The sequence below is a fragment of the Cryptomeria japonica genome, chromosome 9 (genome assembly GCF_030272615.1).
Source record: "Cryptomeria japonica chromosome 9, Sugi_1.0, whole genome shotgun sequence".
NCBI lineage: Eukaryota > Viridiplantae > Streptophyta > Pinopsida > Cupressales > Cupressaceae > Cryptomeria > Cryptomeria japonica.
In genome coordinates this window covers 288,366,699-288,386,087 of record NC_081413.1, presented here as the reverse complement: position 1 = coordinate 288,386,087, position 19,389 = coordinate 288,366,699, and the positions used below count along the sequence as shown (strand labels likewise).

The 19,389-nt window shown below is 40.3% G+C and overlaps 1 protein-coding gene across 3 annotated transcripts in view; it reads right to left on the bottom strand.

Moving 5' to 3' along the window:
* LOC131042144 (putative hydrolase C777.06c) overlaps positions 1–19,389 on the bottom strand; it is a 232,371-nt gene that overhangs the window by 83,981 nt on the left and 129,001 nt on the right. For all 3 annotated transcript variants that reach the window (XM_059211125.1, XM_059211126.1, XM_057975468.2), the window contains one exon: positions 15,780–15,856. In XM_059211125.1, the coding sequence (XP_059067108.1) occupies positions 15,780–15,856 (77 nt within the window). The remainder of the gene's footprint in view (positions 1–15,779; positions 15,857–19,389) is intronic.

Genomic DNA, 19,389 nt, shown 5'->3' with positions numbered 1-19,389 from the left:
TAGTATTATTTACTAAATTCCAACAATCATGCACATAAGAACACAATAACACAATGCTTTACATGGAAACCTTAATGGGAGAAAACCACAGAAAATCAATGCTTTTATACAAATTCTTCTTTTACAATGTTTGTAGGCACCAACCTACTAGAGGAACCAACCCTAACTTAGTTTGTGAGCACCACCCCACTAGAAGCACCAACTCCCACTTCTGAATTTGTGAGCACCAACCCACTGGAGACACTAATCCCCACAATTTGTAGGCACCAACCTACTAGAGGCACCAACCCCCACTGCTAAGCACCAACTTAGTGAGAGACACCAATCTCTCCTTTAGGAAGCACAAACTTCCAAATTACGGTTCCACCTTCAATATGTTGCTTCTTCAATGGATGATGGACAGCTTGAATTGCTATCTCAAAGATCTCTTCAATATTATATACTCTGCCTTCAACTCTTCTCACAAGTCTGATTACAATTATGCATAATCTTCTTTCACAAGATTATCATAAATATCTCATTGTCTCCTCCCAAAATCTGCCCTTCCACATCATATATGTTCATATATTTTTGCATGTATCTTTTATACATGTGCTGCATATACTCTTCAATATGAATCTGAAACGCTCTTCGTATTTTTGCCCCTTCTCTTCCTTTATATTTGCTCTAAACCCAGAAACAATCTTCTCATAATCTCCTCACAATTCTGAAAATAATCTTCTTACAATCTTCTCATAGGTCTGCAAATAATCTTGTTAATGTTTATTCTTCATTGGCTGGTGTATATGATCACATATGTCTTTTCACATTTAACACACTCTTCTCCTCTCAAATGCAACATATCCTTTCAAGGGAGGCAACTCCATGTTGACGTGTTTTTATGGACAATCGAACACAGAATAAAATACCAAAGGTATCTTATCCTCTCTTGAACAAAGTCTCTCAAATGCTATGCCTAGTGATCAAACGAAACAACTCCAAGGTTTTGAAATGTCAGGTCTTGACGTGTGGATAAGCTCAATGGTTTGATGCAAAGTTCCGTGACTTGCGGCGAGTCACGCGAGTCACGCGAGTCAGCGGGCCGGGTGACCCCTGCCGGGTCACGGTGACCCTGACCCGGGCTCGGACGGGTCAGAGGGCGTGACTCGCCTGACTCGCCAAGTCAGGCGAGTCATTCCCTGACTCGCGAGTCTGAGGGTCGTGACCCGGCTGGAGTCACTTAATAAAGTGCAGTAAAAAAAAAAAAAAAACATAACATTTTTTAATGACTTTTTTCGCCATTTCCCTTTCTTATAACACCCGACGCCTTTAGAAAACAATAAAAGTATTTTTGGCCTCGCGGGGCACTGCCCCTCGACCCCGCCCTGTATCGCGACAGGGAACGCGCAAGGGGTGCTGCCCCTTGACCCCGCAAGGGGCGATGCCCCTTGACCCCAAGTTGGGGGCGCTGCCCCCAAACCCCCGTTGAAAAATATAGGGGGAAACCGCGTCGATAGAAGTAGGGAAAATCTAACCTCTGACTCTGATTAGGCTCCATATAACAACGCAACTTAGAAATCTTGGTAATTGGTATTTAGATTTAGTATTTCAAATTTCCTATAGTCTCATTTGAAAATGTAATTCTTATACTGTAATACTGTCATACATCTTTTCAAAACTAGTTTTTCAAGTACTATATGTATATGTATAACTATATCAGCACCACCACCCCGCCACCCCCCTGTCGCCGTCCCCTTGCCGTCCCCAAATTTAGGCCCTTGGTCCCCCCATCTCGGAAACACGTCCCCTCGTCCCCAACACCTATGGCTACTCAGACTGGCACATCACAAGCAGAGACTATGGCTACTCAGTCATCCAGGACCTACCTTTGACGCCTTTCTAGGAGGCAGATAGACGAGGCTGAGCTAGAGCCTGAGCCATAGACTTGTTTTTGTTTACACTTTACAGTTACATATATGTTTGGGAACATTTGAAGTCATGGATTTTATATACATTGGACAACATTTATAACTCTATATATCTATGTTTTCTAATTCCTTCAGCTACAATTTACATTTCTACGCATGTGATGGATGTATGTTTATGTATGTGATCAAATTAGCTTCTATTTGATGATGTTATAGTGTCTTTAAGCTTAATTCAATAATGGGTGTATGAAACAAGTTTTAAATCGTTAAAAATCTCTAAATTTCAAGGGTTTTCTTATATTGCCGAGTCGTTGCCGAGTCATTGCCGAGTCCGAGCCGAGTCACGAGTCGAGTTAGCCTTGCCGAGTCAGAGCCAAGTCCGAGTCTGGGAACTTTGGTTTGATGTGATAATGCTGGAATCACAAGGGACTTACGTTGAATACTTGGACATTTGAATAGTGTTGGAACTTGATCATTTGATATTGCAATCTTGTGATGCTTCTTCTCCTAAGCTAACTTGAATTGGAAAAAAAGGACAAAAGGGAAAGGGTTTAGGAAGACTAATCTAATCCTAGCAATGTAAGGGACAATGAATGATTGGGCAAAACTCAACTAAGCTCTGCTTCACCATCAAGGAACAACTCCACAAAGCTAGTGCAATCTTCTAAGCTAAACTTATAGATGTTCAAATTACTACCATCAACATCAAAACCATCAAGGCAATGCATACCAATGGATGAGCAATAATTGAAGTTAAGTTCAATTCTAATTCCAGTTGACCACATGGTGGTGTCTGTTTTATCAACTACCAAACATTAGGATAGGATACCCGAAGGTATTCTATCCTCTCCTGAAAAATCACTACTGATTCCAAGGTCTATATGTGCGAACAAGCGACTTTAGTGGAATAGCTTCTTGGGTAGTGTATGCTGAAATTTTCAAGGGGGACTTACGAATGACTAGTATTTTTGAACTGCTGGACTTAGATGGATTTAGCAATTTAGGCTCTTCTTTTTTTTGGGGAATTTTCTGAGATTTAGACTTTCAAAAGAAAGGGAAAAAGGGATAGAGTTCAGGAAGGCTAATCTAATCCTACGAATTCTGGAGACGGTATCAACTGGGTGCTCTCGAGAAACCAAACCTTGCTTTGCCACACTAGGGACAACTACACAAGGCCGGTGCAATCTTCAATGGGTTGTGCTTATGATCGAGATGTTGGGATGCACAGGGGATGGGCTCACACTAACTTTGCACGGTAGAATAGAAATCATCCACCTACCAAAAGTATGAGCAGAGATACACCATCAATTAACACTTATCAAATCCTTCATTCAAATTAACAACAAGGAAAGCAAATCTAAATTAATTCTAACTAAGTGTTGAGGCAATTGAAACCATGCAAATCATTCAAATAATAGAGATTACAAAGCAGTGCACATGCAATATATTATCTGGAAATGACCTTAAGCAACAATACATCAAAAACCTCACCCTTTTCAAATGAGAGGAGGCAACCTTATATAGTTTCTCAAAAATAAATGAATGGCCGAGATCAAACAGTGATCAAGGGCCAAGATTGAAAGTCCTAAACCCTAATTAGGGTTTCCAGAAATACTATCAATTCAAACAAATGAAAGAGTGACAAGTGGCGCAACTACTAATTTCACTAAGGTGAGTGGCCACTTTCCCCTTTCAAAGATTCAACGTATCTGGACACAATGAGCTTGACCTCCTCCATGGTGACACTTGGCAAACCGCCAATCTGGAAGTCGATGAGGTCCACATCGTCGGCGCATGTGGCAAGGATGCCTTCCCACTCCACTGCTTGGGTGAGGAAGTTGTCATCGATGGAGAGGAAGTTTGCAATCTTCGAAAGATCGCCTTTGTCAATCATCCATGAATCCCGGAAGAAGCTCGTCTAAATCTTGGCTCTCAGGTTCTCTGCTTGTAAATGCTTCTCCCTTAGGCTTTCCTTCTTCCAAATCTCTAACGCCACACGGAATACCTTGCTTAGGATCTCTCTAACACTTGCCTCTGTCTCAAAACACTTGGTCTCGGATTTCTTCAGAACCTCAATCCGAGTGACCAGAGCATAGTACCACGTGCCGAAGTCGTACCTGTCTCCTGTCTGTATGATGCCTGCATCCACTAAGCTCCTCTTTGACATGCCTCGGATAACCTTCAAGTGAGGGAGTATTTCATTCTGAATTTCATCCACTTCTTCCCAATTGGATGCTAGATCCTGGATACGATCAATCAACAAAGAAGTTGCCTCATGTGCCGATACTAAGTTTTCTACCAGGGTGTCAGCACGCACCGAAGCATCCAAAATCCACTCCTTTCCTTGAGTGTACGAACCCTTCATATCATCATAGTCCTTCATTGATCCCTGCTGAAGAGGCTGTGGTGGAGTAGCCAAGACTTCATGATTGAGCGGGCTGGTAAGATGGAGAACATACTTCTTCCAATGTTGGTTCTCTTCTTCCACTTTCTTCCTCTTTTCCTTTTCATGAGTTAGCCTCATCTTTAGAATGTTGCAGGAGTCATCAAAATATTGGATCTCTTGGTCCTGGGTAGGCTTACCCATCTCTATGGTGGTAACCTTGTAATCATCTGCAGTGACATTGTCCCTAGTCTTCCCTTCTTTGGGCACCGCTATCTGGACTGTCCTGAATCCGGCACTGTCTCTCTGAATCAGGGAAAACTTCCTGGTGGGTTTGGGCGGTTTAGCTATAGCGGGTTCATTCACCTTCTCCAAGAATGCTGCGGTGACCTCCTCGGTTGAGTGGGCCTCCTTGGGAACCTTGGCCTTTATCCTTGCTCTCAGCCAATCCAGAATGGTTGATTGTTCTACAATGTTTTGATCAAACTCATCATCTGCCTCTCCTGGGTTCACTGGTATGCCATCCAAGAAGATTGTAGGTGCTTCAATTTGCCCGCTATCTGGACTTCGGAAGACCTTTTCCACCACTTCCTCAACTGGCTGGGAAAGCACTCTTACTTCATCATCAATCACACAGATGTTCATCTCTTGCTCCCCAATTGCACTCTGATCAGGCGCAATGGAAGCAGCACTTAGGATGGAGTGACTTTCGCTGGATTCTCTTCTCTCACCTACAACCCTTTTCCCTGTGACCTTTGTGGAGCTTCCACCCAACTCCTTCCTCTTTCGAGACCCAACACTTTCTGGATTTCGAGCATCACCGGCGGAGGTACAAAGGTCGACCAACAGAGTATCATCTACTCCCATTAATTCATAAGTCAAAGTCATACCTTTGGCCTTCAACTGTTTTGTCTTTTTAGATGCCCACCACCTTGAGTACTCAACCACTGACCTCATGAGGTCTGCTAGATCCGATTTCTCTCCCTCTGTCCAATCTATTAAGACTAAGGGTTCATTCTTCATCTTTTCAAAGCCTGGTTGCTGAAGTTCTAGGCATTCTTCTACCTGATCAACAACTCTGAATACTTTCGTTGCTCTCACCATACTAGAAGGAATTCTTGACCAGAACCTCTTCCGGATCTCGAAACTATCGGTTGCATTAGCCCAGTAGCCTTCTAGATCTAGTATGTGCTCAAACGTTGTCCCTTCGATCTTCTTTATCTTACAGAATGGATCGAAATCCTTTCTTGCCTTGTATTGATAGAAGGGATACTAGGCCAGTTCTTTCTCAGCGGTGGTTGTAGCCTGTGATGATGGACATGTTTCCAGCCCATTACCAATCGTAAGTGAGGACGTCCCTGCCTTCTTCTGCTTATCCCTTTGAATCACTACATACTCCTCCAATTGTCTCACAACTTCGAGCAGCACCACTCGGTTGGTAGGGTAAGCTGGAAGCTTGTATGGAGGCCAGGAGAATCCCTGAATTCGGAGGTAAGTGAACTTTGGATATTGGATGTACCAACACCCGAACCGACCGATGAAGTCCATAGACTCTTGAGAGAGCCTTTGGTGCAGGCCACCTTGAAGTGTCCGGGTAATGTGCATCAGGAAGGTGTCATTCACCCTTTTGAAATGGAACTTCTCCTCCATGTGGAGCTGGGGATAGCAATCATATACTAGAAATTGGTTCTCCTTGTTCCCATCTTCTCCTCTACAAGTGAGACCTCTGTACTTGTAGGTCCTGGCCAAAGAATAAAACAAGTAAGAACTCATGAAGAAAGTCCTATTCGCCTCCAGGTTCCTTAGTTGGCTGTCTAGGTTGTCGCTGATCATCCGGGCCCAATCTATCATTTTTACTCCATTGATTATTTCATTAATGAAATAATATATCCAGGGTTCGAATGGAGCTCCCTGAGGATTTCCTATTATTCTATTGAGCAGGACAATCATGTCCCCAATGTCCTTTTTGAAGTATGCTCGCACTAGGCTCGTTCTCTGGAGTTTGGAGGCGCCCTTCCTCGGCTTGTCTAGCCAGGAATGGTTAACTATGGCATCATATTCCTCTAGGTGGTCGTGGTACAGACTGTCAGCTTCGTCCTTTGTCATATATACTGCGTTGTGGTACTCAAGGATCCTGAAGGCCTCTCTGATGGCCTCATCGCTGACATTCGCCAACACTCTTCCATCAGGTGCAACAATATCCTTACTGATGGGGTTGTAGTGTTTGGCACATTCGACTACTAGTTCATTGCACTGCATGGTGGGGAGGAAGTCGGCAGCGTGCACGATACCACTCTTCATCATTTTTCGTGCAATGGTGGTAGGCACAAGGTTGTCCAGACCAAACATTCGCTTCTTAAACTCCCTCAGATTGATGTGTCCGAGGTTGGTGTCGCTAATGTTCTTCCACTTTGAAGTCATCCTTGACTCTGGAGGAGCATCTTTGTCTACCTAGAATTTCATAATGTATAAGGCCTGCAAGCAAACAATGGAAATTTTAAAGTTAGAAAAGGATTTGCAAAGTTTTGAAAATAACGGGGCTACGAAATGGCTAAGTGTTGGAAAATTTTCCCTTTTTTATTCTCATACTTAGCCATAAAAATCGAATTTTCACCTTAAAACCCTCAGTCTTAAGGTTGGTTGTGGTTACCAACAAGTGTCAAAACTTTCAAAAAAATTTCATACTAAGCCAAAAAAATGATTTTCTTCCTTCAAAATTTTCGAAAAAATCATTTATTTAATTCTGGAAAATATTCAGAAAATTCACAATTTTAATTTCACCTCTGACCTGGATAGAAGTAAGGCTATTAAGAAAAGTTTGGATGATTCTTCCTTGTACTAGTTGCCTTTCTCCAGAAATGTGTAAACCATTTGCCAAAAAATAATATCCAACTTCCAGCAATATCTAGAATTTTCTCCAGATGATCTTCAAACTGACATACTTTACTGAGCTCTCCTTAGTAACTTCGAACTTCTTGGTGTAATAATGAAGTTGATAATGAAGTATTTGTAGACAAGGTTAAATCTTCAAGTAGAAACCCTTAAAATCATCCAACCCATACTTCTAATTTTAACTTCATGTTTCCCAGTTTTAAGACAATATCTCAAAAAAAACATTCCATTTTGATTTAAGTTTGAAGATATTTATTGATTCTCCAATATTCCCTTTCAAAAAAAAACTTTCCATTTTGAATTAGTATCTCAATAATTTTCCAATATTCCTTCAATATTCTCTTTTTCCAGGAAAAAAAAAACTTTCATTTTGGATTTATTTTGAGGATTTTTAATAATCCTTAGATATTTTCCTCATTTTAGATTTAATTTTGAAATCTTTGTGGATTTTGTGACATCACTGGCATCTTTGTTTGACTTTTTAATGTGCAGGTGGATTTTTGAATTTTATCTCCATCTTCAAATTTTGGCGGACTTTGGATACCTCTCCAAGGTATGGCGGACTTTGGTGGTATCTCCTAGATGGTCTCTCTAGCCTTGGCGGACTTTAGACAAGGCTTCTCATGGGCCAGGCGGACTTTGGATAAGGTTCTTCATAGCCTTCTATCCTATGGCGGACTTCAAACTTGGCTCTTCCATCACCCTTTCTAACCTTGGCGAACTTTGGCCTTTGCTCCTACGTGGCCTCCTTCTTGGTGAAAATTTGGCTAAGGCATGGGGCGGACTTTGGAGAGTGCTCCACCTTGGGCGGACTTTGGTCACTCCTCCTCCTTAGCCTCCAACCTTGGCGGACTTTAAACTTGGCACCTCCTACCTTGCTCTCTTACTTTGGCGGACTTGGGAGAGGGCTCCATCATGACCTCCATCTGGCATGGCGGACTTTGGCTAAGGCACCTTCATGGCCTCCATTGTTGATGTTATTTGGCTAAGGCATTGGGGCGAACTTTGAAGTTAGCTCCCACATGACCCCTTTAGCCTTGGCGGACTTTAGACTTGGCACCCACATGACCCCTTTAGCCCTTGGGCGGACTTTGGAAGGCTCCCCTCATAGCTCTCTTCAAGGCAAAATTTTGGCTAAGGCATGGGGCGGACTTCAGGCTTAGCTCCCACATGACCCCTTTAGCCTTGGCGGACTTTGAGGTGTGCTCCTTCATGGCCTCCATCAAGGTGAAAATTTGGCTAAGGCATTGGGGCGGACTTTGAAGGTCCCTCTTCATGACTCTCCTAAGGCATGGCGGACTTTGGCCTTAGCTCCCACATGACCTCTCTAGGGTGTGGCGGACTTTAGGCATCCCTCGTCTTGCTTGGGCGGACATTGATGGTGCTGGCCATCATGGCCTCTTCGACACATGGCAGACGTTGAGGTGAGCACCCATGTGACCTCCCCAAACATGGCGGACTTCAGGGTGAGCACCCACACAGCCTTCTAAGGCATGGCGGACTTTGGCCTTAGCTCCCACATGACCTCTCTAGGGTGTGGCGGACTTTAGGCATCCCTCCTCTTGCTTGGGCGGACTTTGGTGGTGCTGGCCATCATGGCCTCTTCAACACATGGCGGACTTTGAGGTGAGCACCCATGTGACCTCCCCAAACATGGCGGACTTCAGGGTGAGCACCCACGCAGCCTTCTAAGGCATGGCGGACTTCAGGCAAGGCTCCTTCATGGCCTCTCTTGCATCCTGGTGGGGTTTGAACCTACAAAAATACTTCAAAACCCTTGTTAGCCAGACTTGGAATAATTTTCAGAGAAATTTCAAAATTTCACAGTTTAATCTAATTTAACCGGATTAACTTGAAATTTGAAATCCATGCTTAGGTGGATCATCTGAGGCATCACGCCCCCTAAAATCTAGGGATTTGGCTTTTTAGGTCAAAACTTGGATTTTTGGAGTTCCGGTCGAAGCTGGTCAGTGGTGCAAGTGTAAACCCTAGGTTTGCATCCCAAAAAAGCAAAAAGCCTAAAATCTAGGGATTTAGCTTTTTTAGGTCAAAACTTGGAATTTTCGAATTCCAGTTGAAGCTGGTCAGTGGTGCAAGTGTAAACCCTAGGTTTGCATCCCGAAAAAGCAAAAAGCCTAAAATCTAGGGATTTAGCTTTTTTAGGTCAAAACTTGGAATTTTCGAATTCCAGTCGAAGCTGGTTAGTGGTGCAAGTGTAAACCCTAGGTTTGCATCCCGAAAAAGCAAAAAAGCAGACATCCCTAAAAAATAGGAAAAACTTTCTAAAAATAGCCATATTGGGGATCGGGTTGAAAATGCCAAAAACGAAACTTCCTAAAAAATAGGAAAAAGCAAAAAAAGCAAACTTTCTAAAAATAGAAAGTTGTCCAAATTCGTCCAAATCGATTGCGATCTTCGTCCTTTGGCCTTTCTAAGCACTCTGGTGGTGTTCACACTTCGGAATCACATAACTTGCAAAAACTAACTTTCAATCGTCAGGGCCTGAAATGCTCTGAACTGGACAAGGTTTGGTGAAACTACAGCCAAAAGGTCACAGGATGCTAACAAAACCCTAGAAAGCAGGAAAATCAGAGGGTCCCCAGTAGCAATGGGGCGATGTGTGAAAAAGTCACAACACCACACAAGGCAAACTTACAATCAGCAAGAAGCTAGTCATATGAATAAACGAATTTCACCATTAATCATTCACAATTCCTTTCATTCATCTAATCAACATGAAAGCAAATGAGAATTGGAAACCATGCAACTTGTTGAACAACGCATTTCACCATATCTTCAATGAAAAGAGTATATTCATTTACAAGCCTTAGCAACAATTTCTTCTTCTCCTACTCTACTCTACTCTAACTTCTAATGATCTAACTACTAACTATCTTCTACTCTTGTACTGCTAACTATTAACCTTTACAAATGAGAGAGTTGAGCCTTATATAGACTTCTCATTACAATTCGATGGTCTAGATTGATTCAAGATCAATGGCCAAGATCGAAAGATAGAAACCCTAATTAGGGTTTGTTACAACCACCATTACATTGGCCAATGAGAGATGAGGGTAGGTAAGATGAATAATATTTGATGTAGTACTGCGTGTCACCTATTCTCTCCTTGAATGAATGTTGACTTGGTACCCTTTTGATTGGACAAATGGTGATTGGGATGCCACCTCAACTTGCCTTATAGACTTAATCAATTTGCCTTGAATGTTCTTCATGATTTGGAATTCCTTGTGATACTTTGCATTTCATCCATATGTTAGGGAATTTTCCATGAACTGTTTCCTCCTTAATGTTCTATGACTTTGAGATTCCTTGATGTAGTTCTTGATTCCTTGATGTGAAATCCTTCGTGCTTATGTCTTGAACTTGCTTTCCTTCATTTGTTCACCATCAAGGTGCGTTTGATCTAGTCCACATCTTTGCCTTTGGAAATCTTTGTCTTGAAGTCCTCTTGGAGTTGATCCTTCATCATTTGTTTCTTTGAAGTGTTGAGCCCTTGGTATCCTTGCAAGTTGCATCCTCTTTCACCTCAAACCTCGATCATCATGCCTCCCTTCCTTGTAGCAGACCTACAAAACAAACAAACATTGAATCAAACACCTATGTGATAAATTTTGTACCAACCTTGGTGGGAAATTGAACCCTATAGGGAAGGATCAGTTCCTAAAACATTTGCATCATCCTTGCCAATTCCTTTACTTGGTGGAAATTTGATGCCAATAGAGACTACTTTGTTATTGATCTTTAATTGAATTGATTTGTCCCTTCCTTTGTAATTTTGCCCTCAAGTGGAAATCTGACCCCCATCGAGACTCATTGTCCCTAAAAATTTCTTTTGATTTGATCACCATTTGATGGAGTGGAAACTCGAACCCCATCAGGACACTCCAATGTTCCTCATTTTGTCCTCACAAATAGTTTTCCAGAAATAATTAAGGTTCTGATTTCAGACCTGTAAGCTCATGAAAATCAGAAATTCAACATTAGGTAACACAAATTCTGGAAAATTCAAGAGATTTGATCAAAATCTGGAAATTTTGTCCTTAGAAAACCCGACTTTCAGACTGAGGATAAGTCTGATTTTGATGTTGTCTTTGGACGTGTAGTGTCATGATTAAAACACTTTGTTGGTGAAGTGGCCACCAAGGTTCAAAACCCTACTGGGCCATTGTGCTTGTTGGCCGTCTTTGTTGGGTCATTGTGCTCGTGGGTTTGAACAAGTGAAGTGTGGGGATGAGGTCCCCCGTTTGTGGCCTCATCGGTTCATAGCTCCAAGTCAAAAAGTGTTTCATGTGGAGCTGGAGGGCATGTCATGCCAGCGTCGCAGTCACGTTAAAAAGTTTACCAAGCATTTTTTTTTTTTTTAAATCTGATTTTGATGCTTAAGTCTGAAAATGCACCCTTAAACTCAGAAAATGAATGATATTTCGTTGTCTCAGGTCTGATTTCTAAGTATAAAGTCTGAGGACACCCTTGAAAATGGTTGATTTAGGTGCTAGAAAGTTGTCTCAGATTTGCTTTTCTTAGCACCAAGTCTGAATACGCCCTCCAAGGTCTGAAAATGAATAATTTCAGTGTCTTTATGATGTTCCAGGTCTAATGGAAGTCTAAAGATACCCCTGCAACTTAATTTCAATGACTGGAAAGAATGTCAATCATGGCACCACACCAACATGCATTGCAATTCGTACTCAATTGACTGAAAATGAACACGTTTTTGCTTAGATAATGGCTGGCACAATGTCTTTGGCTTGAGAATGATAGTTAGAGATGACGTTTCAGACCTGGACCAGCAATGTCACTCCCTTATAATGCTCACAATCTTCTCCAATGATGGCGCCCTTGGTGTTTTGATGCGACTTTGGTCTTGGATGGCTGGGAATGACCACGCCTTGGCACAAGAATGAGAGCTGGGAACAAAGTTTGCAAAAAAACGATGGCTGGGAGTGTTGTTTCAGTCTTCAATCGGCCATGGCGCCTCTCCTTTCAGCACAGCAACCTTCAACTATGAGGTAAATGATGCCTTATAGATAAAATAGCCCCTTACTCTAGCAATGGTGAACTTCAAATCATCTCCTTCAGTGCCTTCAGTCACTTTATAATAAAATATAAGGGGTTGGGCTGCATCTTTATTCATGTTTTTGCCTTGAAAAGTCATCACACAACCAATGTGGGATTAAAATTTGCCTTTTACCAGCCACAAAGGAAAATCGATATGCATTGGGATTCAACACTTGGGACATTTTCATTTGCTTGATCATTAAATATATGTGGTAGGGGACAATCAATCTTCATTGAGACACATATTTTCACTTAAATTTCATTCCACCTCGCAAATTATAGCCTTGAGGGGAAAATCGACCCTCATCTGGACAAGTTATTGTCATCATTTAATTCATTTTCACTTCAAACTCCACTCTAGAGGAAAATCGATGGCCATTTGGACGCATAAGTTTGAACATTTCACGTTAAAATACTCCCTAGGGGAAAAACACCCTTCTTCTAGACTCAAAAATCTCATTAGAACTTATCAAATCCATCAAAATATCCTCCAAAGGAAAATCGAACCGCATCTGGACATGAAAATTCTGTCATTTTCCATGATTTTATCCCCAGTGGAGAATCGATCTCCATTGGGATACATAAACTTGTTCAAATCCTTGCATGTTTATTCATTCTTACCTCATTGTGTTCCACTCCACAATGAATGTGGGATAAATATTATAAAATACCAGCCTAGTGGAAAAACATGGGTCATCGGGACACTTCATTCGCCTTGAGAGGAAAAACGACCTCCATCAAGACAACCTTAGTGGAGAATCTAGGTGCATAGGGATTTTCCCCAAAAAACACTTAAAACTCAGTGGAAATTCTATTTCCATCGGGACAAAGTCCATTTATGCCTTAAAAACTTAGTGAAAAAACGTCTCCCATCTAAGCTTGATTTTATGCTTCAATTTCATGGGGGAGAAATGTTTCCCATTGGGACTGTGGTGATTTTCACACTGTAAAAGCCCAAACTTAACAAATTTTATCATTTAGCTTAGCGGAAATTATCATTTCGCTTAGTGGAAATTCTATTTCCATCGGAACTTTCAACATTTTAACTGGATTTGAGTGGGAGAAAGTAGGGGTCCATAGGGATTTTGTGCATTTTTGACATGTTTTACCTTCTAGGAGTGAAAAAACGACTCCTATAGGGACCTATAGCACCTAAGCACCAAAATCACACCAATTTGCAACATTTTTATCATTCTCCGCTCTCATTTCAAGGCAAAATTGAAACTCGGCACCTAGCAAGAATAAATCAAAACTCTAAGGCAACTTGACACTTAGGATCATTTTAACATCCTTTTGCATTTTGACATAACACCCTCTCATAAGCAAAGACTAAAACTAAGAAACTAGGCAAAACATCTACCCTACAAAGCGAAAAGGGGGGGTGTGTGAAAATGTCACAACATCTAGTGCCACCTCGAAAAAATGAACCTGAACATTTCAAAGATAAAGACCCAATCCATACTTAGAACCTTTGGAAAATTCAACCCAAACCTATCAAGAGACTAGGAAACATACTCAAGGTGGAAGAAGAATCCTGAACCGGACCAAGGTACCTAGTCTGTCTGTTTTTCTTAAATATGCTATCTTAGTTAAATAATTAGATTTCCTGTATCTCTTTTTCCTATCCCTCTTTTTCCTATCCCTCTTTTACCAAGAAGAATCCACAGTCCTGCTGAATTAGTATCAATCCAACTGAAACCAATCGATAACGAAACTGTTAGAATTTTAGGTAACTCATCCAGCAATTGCCTATCTCACCGTAAGTCTCCTTTGTGTTTCCAACAAAACACATCAAACCACTGAGTAATCCCGCAGTCAAGACCTGACAATCAAAACCTTGAGGTCGTCCCCTTTGATCAAATGCAAAAAACAGCATTAGGGATTTCCTTATCTCAAGAGAGGATAGGATACTTAGCGAGTACATTCTATTCTACATTAGCCGGATGGAGTTTGCAGCAATGCGACTTTAGACACGTCAACACTTTTCCACCTTCATCTTGGATTGGGAATGTACCTAATTTGATTGTGGCAACATCATCTACCATGGGCGTGGTGACACACAAGTAGATTTCAAAGACACAATCTTCATACATATGGATTCTTCTTCCTCTAAATTCCTATCTAGAATGGGAAGCATTTCTATATTTGTACTTGGCCTTGTTTCTTTCCAAAGGGGGAAATATTGTTTGTAGGCATTGTTTCATGTTTTGTTTGCAAGCATACTATTTTTGCAGGAGATTAGATATTGTAGGGGGTCTACATAGTCTCTCTTTCTTTCCTATGGAAGGACAATTGTTTGTATACTTGTGATGGACCCTCGTCCTTGGGTAGGTCCTAAGTTCTCCATCCATCACTTGTTCATGTTTATTTGAATCTTTTCTCTCTTTTGGAGAGGAGTTATGTCCCCACTGGGTTTTCTCCTTTGCTTCATTTCTAAGAGATTGCGTTGTAAATGGGTGCCTGACACGACCTAATATTGGAATCCATAATCATCATCCATTTATCTTGAGCATTTTTCTACTCCCTAAGTTGCACTTGAGGGGGGTTGTTGGTATGAACAAGGGCTCTCCTATCCAATTTATCCCTTTATAGTGTGAGAAAAGAACATTCTCTAACTTGTTCCTAGTTAGGTCTTATTCACACATGTTCACATGTCAAGTTTACTTAAGGAACTAAAAATCTTTCTAGAAGGTCTTAGGTGTCATGTGATCTAATCTTATCTCGACATTTACTTTTTGTGTCTCATTGTATAGGATTAAGATATTTGTCACAATCCTAGCTAGTCCTACATCTCAAACTTGCCTATATAAGCAAGGTATCATGTGTAGTTAGTGTGATGTAGAAGTCCAACATTCAATCCAATCCACTGTGCCCATAATCAGGCAATATTTTGGTCTTTCTACTCACTTCTGGAAGATATCATTTGGTTTTGCAGGTGATCCTAGAGGATTGAGTTCAATGGTGAGTCTAACAGGTTGCAGATATATTGATTACCCTTAACTAATTATCTTTAGAAAAGAATAATATGATAAATATGGCCAGCTACTAATGGACAATCCTCTGAATATTAGCTTTCTTTCAATGCCTAGAAACTTTTGGATGAAAAAACTACTTTAGTTTCATCAAATGAGCAGAACCTAGTTTTAAATTTTTTTAATATTTTTATCTAAGAGTAGAATGACATAAACATTAAATGCATGCATTTTTTTTCTATTGCAAAGTGACAACAGAAAGCTAGAAGTTTACAGTGAAGGTCCAGATTCATTCTTAAGTTGTAAACAATCAATTAGATGAAATCTACAGCTTACAACACACTATAATTCACTTTATCAATAGAGGCTATAAGCTTGACTGAGAAAAATGAATCGAGAAACACAATGAGATATGCTTTTCTTTGTCCTAAATGTGTCTTCATATGGTCTGAGACTAACATTAGATAGAAAATGAAACAATCACTGCAATCAATCTTAAACAACTTGTGTCATAAAGGTCAAGAAATATCAGAATAAAATACAAACCTCAAGATCACGTTTCGTCACATAAATGGGAACAAACTCTTGTACATTATTGGTCCAATCGCGTACATCGTCAAGCCCTGCAAGATTTTGAAGCCAATGATAACAATGTCGACAATTCACAACACAATAGTAGGTGCTCCTGAAATGAATTAATCATATGTGCCTTTTACAATATGTATCAATTTTGTTAGCTAGTAATTGTTACAGTATTTACCAAACAAATTACAATTTAATAGATGCCTTACAGTTTCATTGCATGCACAACCATTACCAGGCCGGTTCAAATAAGTTTTCACTATATCCACAGACTTCGCCATGTAAGACTTGCTTCTATGTTCAACAATCATTTGCTATGGTTTCTTAAAGAAAATTGTAATATATAAATACAAAATCTTCATTTTCCTTCTCCTTGGAAAATTATACTACAACTTTCTCTTACACAAGATCTTTACAACATTACCATCAGTTCAATTATTCAAGGTGTGTCTTCTTTATGTCCTAAGGTAAGGGCTATTGTTGAAATGCATATGCATCTTAAGTGGCATATTGATTTAAATCAAAGCATTGAGACGTGGCAAGTCTTCAGCCTCAACTCAGCAGACTTGGTTGAGTCTGCTAAAAACAGAATATCAACTCAAAATTTTCAAAAAAAAAGAGCCATAAAAAACATATTTTCATATATTTTAATAGTTTTATTAATTGTTAGGTTTTGACTAAGCATTTTGATTGAGTCCAAGTTTGAGTCAAAAAACAGCTTGGTTGTTTTTGGCTACGTCTGAGCCCCAACACTATGATTTATATTTTGCACCGATCACCAAGGAATCCCAAAATGTAAACTTTAGTTATTCCAAATTGTTATTAAGACCCTAACCATAAATGTTCCATTCGAAATCAGCTTGAATTCACTAGATATATCTTGGGTTACGAAAAAATAATAGTTGAGGATGAATGACCAAAAATAAATAAGCTTTCAGTGGTAATAGATTTATATGCTCCTAATTTTTTTAATCTATGTTCAAACAAAGTCAAAATAAACAAACTGAAGTTTTATAGATATGTAGGATAATATCAAATGGTAGTAGCATAATTGTTGTTCAAGTCAATACAGACCATTGCAATAATCCCTAATGCAATACCTTGAAATTACATCCTTCAAGAATAGCCTGTGAATCTAAGTGGATTTATGTAGCAACTGGTAACAATTTAATAGTAGGATTCTTTTCTTTGTATCTAGCTTACCGGGTTCGCCTCCACACACCCCTGGTTCGGGTCTGGTATGGTCCGGGTCCTTGGTTCGGGTCCGGTCCGGCCTTGGTTGGACCAGGGTTCGAATTTTCCAGAGGGGGTTCAACCTTGTTTGAACCCGGGTGGACCAAGATCGAACCAGGTCGAACCCGGACGGCTGGGCAGCCCAAAACAGTTTATTTTATGCAAAATTTAATTTTTTTTTAAATCCGCCATGTAAAAAGTCAATTTTATACCCTAAAAGTGACTTCTTAAACATAATCTTGGCTCATTTCTCCTCATTTGTGTTGCAAACAAAAGTTTTTTGACAGCAGGTTGAAGAAAGGGTGAACAAAGTTTGGCTTCCAAGATCAAATAGGAGGAGTTGAAGACTGATTTTTGAAGCTTCAACAAGTGTTGCAGCATCATTTCGATACATTTGCAAGCTCCCATTGGCTACAAGAGGTAGGTTTTTAACATTTTTTTCCAACTATTTTTGTTTCACAAATTGTCAAACATGAAACATTAATTTTTTTCATTATTTTGTTTTTGTTTTTGAATATGTTTATGTTATTTCTTGCCACAGGAACTAGAATGGCATCTAGCTCTTCCTCCGTTGGCAATGAACACACAATTACAAAACAAAGAAACGATCCGAATTCTCCCTTATGGAAGTATGTTGACATTTTAAACCCACTTCCAGAAGGTGGGGGATTCCGTTGGAGATGCCAAGGATGTGGCATTGAACGTAACAGTTCATATTATCGGGCGGTAGTCCATTTGTGTGGAATAAAAGGGAGAGGCATCAAAAAATGCCCTGGAAAAGATGGTTAACCTATACCAAATGAGACAGTGATGAAATATTTTAGGAAGCATGAGGAGGCAGAAGAGAGAGAAGCCCATAGATTGAATCAAACCGCAGCAAAGAAAACAAGGGGAATGCAAGCCCCATCTAATGCCGATGTTGTAGTACAAGACCATCCCTGCTTTTCCACAAATGAATCTGAAAATGAACCACCCTTGACACGCAAAAGAACAACGGGGCCTTTAGAAACCGCATTTCAAAATGAAGTAGAGACATTGCTGACCAAGATATAGAAAGGTGCATTTGTGCAAATGGGTTGTCTTTCAATGTTGTTCGCTCCCCATATTGGAAGCAAATGATAAAAAGTGTTAATGAAACTCCAAGAGGGTATAAGGGCCCAAGTTATGAGAAGGTACGTGGAACATTGTTGGACAAAGAGGTGAAGAGGGTTGAAAATGCATTGAAACCCATAAGGGATTCATGTGTTGAGACAGGTGTAATAGTTGTTTCAGATGGGTGGAAAGATGCTAAAAATCGTCCCTTGATCAATGTCATAGCGATGTCCCCTAAAGGGGCAATGTTTTTGAAAGTTGTGGATTGTGAGGGCCAAGTAAAAGATGGTCAATTTATTGCAGAAATTCTCATCTTCGCCATTGAGTCAGTGGGACACCGCAATGTTGTCCAAGTCATAACGGACAATGCAAGAAATTGTAGAGCTGCTGGTTTGTACGCCGGTACGGCAAAATTTTGAAAATTAAGTCACTTGCAAATTACCAAAATTTTTAAAATTTATGCACTACAATTTCTTAAGACCCAAACCCCTTTTCAAAATTTATGCACTTGCAATCCGGTTCTTAAGACCTGATTACAAGTAAAGTTCGCTTTACAAGGAAATTAAGTCACTTGCAAATTACCTTCCCAAACCCGATTGCAAGCTAGTGTTGGTGTCTGTTTTATCATCTACCAAACATTAGGATAGGACACCCGAAGGCATTCTATCCTCTCCTAAAAAATCACTACTGATTCCAAGGTCTATATGTGCGAACAAGCGACTTTAGTGGAATAGCTTCTTGGGTAGTGTATGCTGAAATTTCAAGGGGGACTTACATTTGACAAGTATCTTGAACTGCTGGACTTAGATGGATTTAGCAATTTTAGGCTCTTCTTTTTTGGGGGAATTTTCTGGGATTTAGACTTTCAAAAGAAAGGGAAAAAGAGATAGGGTTTGAGAAGACTAATCTAAACCTACGAATTCTGGAGACGATATCAACTGGGTGCTCTCGAGAAAACCAAACCTTGCTTCGCCACACTAGGGACAACTACACAAGGCCGGTGCAATCTTCAATGGGTTGTGCTTATGATCGAGATGTTGGGATGCACAGGGGATGGGCTCAGACTAACTTTGCATGGTGAGATGGAAATCATCCATACACCAAAAGTATGAACGGAGATACACCATCAATTGACACTTATCAAATCCTTCATTCGAATTAACAACAATGAAAGCAAATCTAAATTAATTCTAACTAAGTGTTGATGCAATTGAAACCATGCAAATCATTCAAATAATAGAGATTACAA